The following is a 7,500-nucleotide window of genomic DNA, read 5'->3' on the forward strand; positions in this document are numbered from 1 at the left end:
ACCTGGCTTTCGTTGACTTGGAGAAAGCCTTTGACAGGGTCCCCCGATCCCTTATCTGGTGGTCAATGAGGAAACTTGGGATAGAAGAATGGCTAGTGAGAGCTGTGCGAGCCATGTACAGAGATGCGGCCAGTAAGGTGAGGGTTGGAAATGAGTACAGCAATGAATTCCGGGTAGAGGTAGGGGTCCACCAAGGTTCCGTCCTCAGCCCCCTATTATTTACCATAGTCCTCCAGGCAATCACAGAGGAGTTCAAGACAGGTTGCCCCTGGGAGCTCCTCTATGCTGATGACCTTGCCCTAATTGCGGAGTCACTATCAGAACTAGAGGAGAAGTTTCAGGTGTGGAAGCAAGGTCTAGAATTGAAGGGCCTTAGAGTCAACCTAGCTAAAACCAAAATCCTAATAAGTAGGAAGGTAGATAAAACACAAACCCCTTCAGGTAGATGGCCCTGCTCAGTATGTAGAAAAGGAGTAGGTAGTAACTCTATAAGATGTACCCGGTGCAAGCTATGGACACATAAGAGGTGCAGCAACATCAAAGGCAGGTTAACTAGCAAGTTAGTTTTTGTTTGTGGCAGATGTTCAGGTGCAATAAAGACTGCAAACAAACAGGAAACAACTTCTATCTCATTCCAGGGTGAAAAACTAGAGGTAGTCGATAGCTTCCGCTATCTGGGCGACCAAGTTAGTAGTGGGGGTGGGTGCGCTGAAAGTGTAGCTGCTAGAATAAGAATAGCCTGGGCAAAGTTTAGAGAGCTCTTACCCCTGCTGGCGACAAAGGGACTCTCACTCAGAGTAAAAGGCAGACTGTATGACGCATGCGTACGAACAACCATGCTACATGGCAGTGAAACATGGGCTGTAACTGCTGAGGACATACGTAAGCTCGCAAGGAATGAAGCCAGTATGCTCCGTTGGATGTGTAATGTCAATGTGAATACCCGTCAGAGTGTAAGTATCTTGAGAGAAAAGCTGAACATTAGAAGCATCAGTTGTGGCGTGCAAGAGAGACGATTGCGCTGGTATGGACATGTGGTGAGAATGGAGGAGGATAGCTGCGTGAAAAAGTGCCACACCCTAACAGTTGAGGGAACCCGTGGAAGAGGTAGGCCCAGGAAGACCTGGGCTGAGGTGGTGAGGCAAGACCTTCGTACATTGGGCCTCACCGAGGCGATGACTACGGACCGAGACCTTTGGAAATGGGCTGTGCGTGAGAAGACCCGGCAAGCCAAGTAAGATCGTTGCCAGTGCCCCTGGACTGGTTCTTGTGCGGGTGGCACATGAGATGCACCATTTTGAGCGTGGCCGTTGCCAGTACCGCCTGACTGGCTCCTGTAGGATTTTCGAGCGAGATCGTTGCCAGTGCCCCTGGACTGCCTTGTGCGGGTGGCACATAAAAGACACCATTTCGAGCGTGGCCGTTTTCGTGCGGGTGACACGTGAAAGCACCCACTACACTCTCTGAGTGGTTGGCGTTAGGAAGGGCATCCAGCTGTAGAAACTCTGCCAAATCAGACTGGAGCCTGGTGTTGCCATCCGGTTTCACCAGTCCTCAGTCAAATCGTCCAACCCATGCTAGCATGGAAAGCGGACGTTAAACGATGATGATGATGATGATGATGATATATATACACACACACACACACACACACACACACACACACATATATATACATACACGGATAAATAAGGTAGATAGATAGATAAATAGACAGATACATACATACATAGACAGACAAACAGACAGACAGACAGATAGATAGATAGATACATACATACATATGTATATATAATTATAAATATACAAAACATGTCTACATGCATCTCTCTCTCTCACTCTCTCTCTGTATATATATATATATATGTATATATATATATACACAAACATACATACACACACACACGCACGCACATATACACATACATACATACATACATACATATATACAGATATGTTAGTGCAAAGGGGGAAATAGAACTCAAAATATGTATATAAGTATGTTTACATTAATACTTAGCAGAAGTAACAGAGTGACTTAAGGTCCAAGAGTTTCACGTGTTGGCACTATCAGACTAATTTGACAAGTGCCAAAGCATGAGAAGTGCCAAACTGATGAGATATAAGACACAAAAATATGTAGCTTACCTTTTCATCACATGACCAAACACTCGGTTAATCTCCAGGCATGTTGCATAGAGTAGATTCTGTACAAATGGTGATGCCTGGAAATAATAAAACAAAATAAAAAATAAAAACAAAGAAAATATAAAATTCAAACCATAAGAAGGGAATTCAATACTGGCTACTATATTAGACAGACAGATGGATAGTGAAGCAATAAATCACACTGTAGATAAATGGGATAGAAAACTAGTCTATTCTTGGTAATTTCCCCAGAAAATGTTTCTCAACTTATTTCATGGTGTAACCAGAAACAGAAGCTCATTGCCCATGAATGCTTTTGCTCCCGGGCCTTCAAATCTTGTAAGAGGAAAAGAGGATGTTATCCTAACATTGTAGACCGAGTGGTCTTTGCCTACAGCTTATTCTTTACTTTGGTGAGGAGAATAGGAGCAATGCCCAAGGTGTTTGCAGGCTCATCAACAATGGACACATTGATGACCAATAAACAGCTTAAACAACTGCAGAGCAATATATGTAGTTTATATGTAGATGCAGAATGAAATGAAGATCTTGTTTGAATGCCTGCAGCAAACTGAAGTCTACTAAGGAAACTGAAGGACTAGTGGATGGCAGTGTCAAAAGATGATGTGATAAACCAGCTAAATTAAGGAGGAGATGTAGAATCTTGGATCCGAAACACCAGTAATAGATATGCAATAAAAACCCACCAGGCAGCAATCAAACAATTTATATGTTGTCTATACTACTAAGTGTGTGTGGGTGTGTGCGTGTGTGTGAGTGAGAGTGAGAGTGAGTGTGTGGTATATTGGGAAGATAAAAAAAAAAGTGGTCCATCAAGCAAAGATAACTTACATTTAATAAACACAGGATTTAAGTGTAAGCTACTAGTATAGTATTTGGACAGATTTTTATAGCACACTGTATATTATCCAAACATGAAACTTACAGTAGTTCCCATTTAAATCTTGTAGCTATGAAATAATGTGCTTGCATGTATGTGTGTGTGTATGTATATATATATATATATATATATACATACACACAATTCAGTTAGAGATTATGTTAGCCTCATGAAGGGATAGTGTCATGCAAGGAAATACTGGTTCAATACCTAATATTCCTTAAATTAATAGGTTTGTATACAAACCATAGTTTATATTCATGCAAAGGAAAAAGAAGAAAATGGAGATTTTTAAGTTAATAAGAGTTAATTATCAGCAACAAATCTATGATTACATATATATATATATATATATACACACATAATTGTTTTAAATTTTGGCACAAGACCAGCAATTTTAAGGAGAGGGGGAAGAGCAAATTGCATCAGCCTGAGCACTTCATTTGTATTTTATTTTATTGACCTCCAAAAGGATGAAAGGTTAAGTCAAAGTCTGTGGAATTTGAACTTAACTCAAAAGGAGTTAGAAGAAGCCTTCGTGTCAACTTGTCACCTTAATAATAACAATAACAACAATAATAATAATAATAATAATAATAATAATACTTTCTACTATAGGAACAAGGCTTGAAATTTTGTGGGAGGGGATAGGTCAATCATATTGACACCAGTGTTTCACTGGTATTGAATTTATCAATACTGAAAGAATGAAAGGCAAAGTTGAATTAAGAGGAATTTGAACTCAGAATGTAGTGGCAGACGAAATACCACCAGGCATTTTGCCCAGCATGCTAACGTTTCTGCCAGCTTGCCACCTTAATAATAATAATAATAAGAATAAGAATAATCATAATAACAATAATAATAATAATAATAATAATAATAACCATCATAATAATAATAATAATAATAATAATAATAATAATAATGAGGATAATGATAATGATAATAATAATGATAATCCTTTCCACTACAGGCACAAGGTGTGAAAATGTGGGGGTGGGGATTAATCAATTACGTCAGCCCCAGTTTTCCAATGGTACACTATTTTATAATTTTATTGACCCTGAATGCATGAGAGGTAAATTCAACCGCAACAGAATTCAAACTCTGAATGTAATGAGTCAAGAAATACTACAAAGCATTTTTTCCCAATGCTCTAGCAGTGCTGTCAGCTCACCACCTTAATAATAATAGTAGTAGTAGTAATAGCAGCAGTGGTAGTGGTAGTAGTAATAACAATAATAACAATAATGATAACAACAACAACAACAACAACAATAATAATAATAATAATAATAATAATAATAATAATAATAATAACAATAGATTTGAACAAAAATGAACATTGACAAAGACAAAAGAAAATCTTAGAATGAAGTTGTATAGTAGAAAAGGAAAAGAAAAGTGAAGCAAAAAGACAGGAAGACAAGTTTTTGCTTACGAGGAAAACAAACAAACGTAAGTGAAAGAGACAAAATGCAATTCTTGTGACATTAAAGTAAAATTTGACCTATGAGAGAGTGGAAAGAGCATGATTGAATTGCAATGAGGGATAAAAGAGGAAATTACTACAATTACCTTTTGTATTATTACATCGAAATAAAACAAAAGAGAAATTGAAAAAAAAAATAAAAAGAAAAGAAAAGAAACAATGAAATAAAAATGAAAATAAAAATGAAATAAAATATAACAATGGTGGGAGGATGCCGGTTGGTTGGTTGGTTGGAACCGAATGAAGTAACTTACGTAAATGTCAAGAAAATGTTACGCAAAAACAAAAAAAAAAAACAAAAACACTAAAAATGAAAACAAAAGCAAAAACAAAGCAAACCGACTTATTTTCATTGAATCAGACAGTGTTTACAGAAAACTCTTGGAAACTATTTAACGTATTTTAATAAGGAGACATTAAGTAATGTAGAATGTGTTGCAGTTGTTGTTGTTGCTACAGCTTAGCCCCATCTCGACCCCTTCACTGCCATTTCTCTGGATCAGCCCTTGACATCCATCAAACAAATGACTGATCATCAGGAGACATTCAAATTTTGACTGTCATGTCTTTATTCTTTTTTCTTTTTGCTGCATTTTCTTTTTTTTTGTGGCATAATATATCTACACTCACATTATCTAATGCGACCTTTCCTGTTTTTCAAGTGTGACTGAGGGAGATGTAGCCATTATTTCCAACATATTGAACTACCACAAAAATGGATCCTTCACAGGCTCAAAGTAAAATGTAACTCCACTAACGCCATGTTGGCTAACAGCCCTGCATATTGGAGGTTTGGAGATAACAGCAACATTGTTATTGCTGCTGCTGCTGCTACTACTACTGCAGCTCTAAGTAAGCTGTATCAACAAGCAAACCTATGACAAAAGCCATTGTAGCTGAGACAAGATTTTTCAACCAGAGTGTATCTATGACCCTTCAACTTATTTTTCAAAAAAAGCAGAATCTGCCTTGACTGAAATTTCACAGCTATTTCCAGCAGATCATGCAACTATGTAGAGGTGCCATAATTGGCTAGTAATTGTTGCTGCTTCACCCAAACTTGGCCTTGATGAAGAGGGCCTATGTTCATGACTGCTTTTTTCTTTTAATTCACAGACTGTAACTGAGACTAAACTATCCTATGCATACATTCTTTTAAGATCTAGGTGTGTATTTTGAGACAGACTTGGCTGTTGTTTCTAGCTAGTTGACTGACTTCATAGGGCTTACATTGTCAACTTGAAACGTCAAATAGTAAGAAAGTTAGGTAGTGAGAACATCTGATGGTAAAGTACTGGTGTTATAGGAAATAAAGTACATAGTGAGTACAGTGATACTAACAACATTAAAAGCCAGGTAATCAGGTCATGATATGAGGGTGGAATATTACATATAGTCAGTTTCTAGATTCCCAGTAGTGATTTACCCAGTAGTGACAGTTTTACTGTTACTTGTAGTGTTGAAAAACCAACAACAGAACTTCACTGAGGAATTGACAGTGTTGAAGTAGCAACAACAATAGTAAGGTAGTAACAGTACTTGCTGGTGAAGTACCAATGCCCAAAGAACAATGAGGTACTGACAGTGACAGTACTAACATTGAAATACTAACAATACATCACAAAGATTCTGAAAGTACTAGTCTTGTTGGTACCTCAAAATTAATGTCTGTGCACCCCTTCTAGTCATCATCATCATTTAACATTTTTCCATGCTGACATGGGATGGGTGGGGTGGAGTTGATGGAAGCTAGCCAGCCAGAGGGCTGCATCATGCTCCAGTCATCTGTTTTGGCATGATTTCTATGAATGGATACCATTTCCAATGCTGACCACTTTACAGAGTCTACTGGGTGCTTTTATGTGGTGTCTGCATGGGTGCTTTTTATTTAGTACTGGCTTGGGTATTTTTGATAATACTTCAACATGAGTATTATCACAGTAACATTAAGAACAATAACCCATGTTGAAACCTCATCAAATACAAAAAAACACTGCCAAGGAGGTACTGACACTAGTTTTGGGGTACTAACAACACCATGATGGATGCTCTTAACTCAATGATCTACTCATTTAATTAACATGTGAAGTTGCTGCATGTTTCACAGACATGTGTGTTCTTAAGATAATACTCAAACACAACCGGTAGGATGCAGTGTGACATGACTGAACCACTGAATTTCAGGCACAGTCCATTTGATAAGAATCCACATGGTTTCTGTCTATACTATTTCAGACACAGGGCTTTGTGTAACCCAGTGTTTTGATAGATATTTACCCAAGACGCTACATATTTGGGGAAGGAGTCAACCTAGGCTAATTCATAAAACAAAACCAAAGTGAGGTACTAACAGTACCTGAATTGAGGTGGTGTGATAACTAACAATGAGGTATGCAAGAAATTAAAAGATGAACTAATCATGGGTTCTTATATATCTCCATGATGACAGGCATTCAAAACAAGGCCTTAACACTTCAGCATTCAAACCAGCCATATCCAACCCAAATATTCTACATGCCTTATGTTCATTTATGTTCAAACTGGCCAGATCCAGCCTCTTGCACCGACCCCATCATGTCATTCTAAAAACAATAACATCATTGAAACCCCCAAAGCCATGACATGATGCATGATTAATTCAAAGCAATGTGAATAAATAAGCTTTATAATTGACAGGGTAATCGGAATGCTAAAGGGTTGAATATAAGGATCAGTCAAAATGATACTAAGTCTCTTAAGGGTCCATCAACAAGACAGAGAATGAAGCAAAGTAATATACAATGTTTACTGTGTTTTATTTTTTTCGAAAACCACACACATCATAATGCCAAGAACATGACACGAACTGGGAAACCCGAGACAAGTAATGACCAGTATTGGCAGCTTAACCACAGGGTTGGTTGTTATTGTGAATCTAGTAAACAGTACTTAGTAAACTGTTTTTAACAGATGAACA

General features: G+C 37.8%; 1 protein-coding gene across 2 annotated transcripts in view; it reads right to left on the reverse strand.

Annotated features, from left to right (window-relative positions):
- Positions 1–7,500, reverse strand: part of LOC106878966 (conserved oligomeric Golgi complex subunit 1) — a 266,492-nt gene that overhangs the window by 74,510 nt on the left and 184,482 nt on the right. For both annotated transcript variants that reach the window (XM_089363366.1, XM_089363367.1), the window contains exon 24: positions 2,149–2,225. In XM_089363366.1, coding sequence (XP_089219492.1) covers positions 2,149–2,225 — 77 coding nt within the window. The remainder of the gene's footprint in view (positions 1–2,148; positions 2,226–7,500) is intronic.

This window comes from Octopus bimaculoides, chromosome 15, assembly GCF_046866305.1.
Source record: "Octopus bimaculoides isolate indiv1 chromosome 15, ASM4686630v1, whole genome shotgun sequence".
Taxonomy (NCBI): Eukaryota; Metazoa; Mollusca; class Cephalopoda; order Octopoda; family Octopodidae; genus Octopus; species Octopus bimaculoides.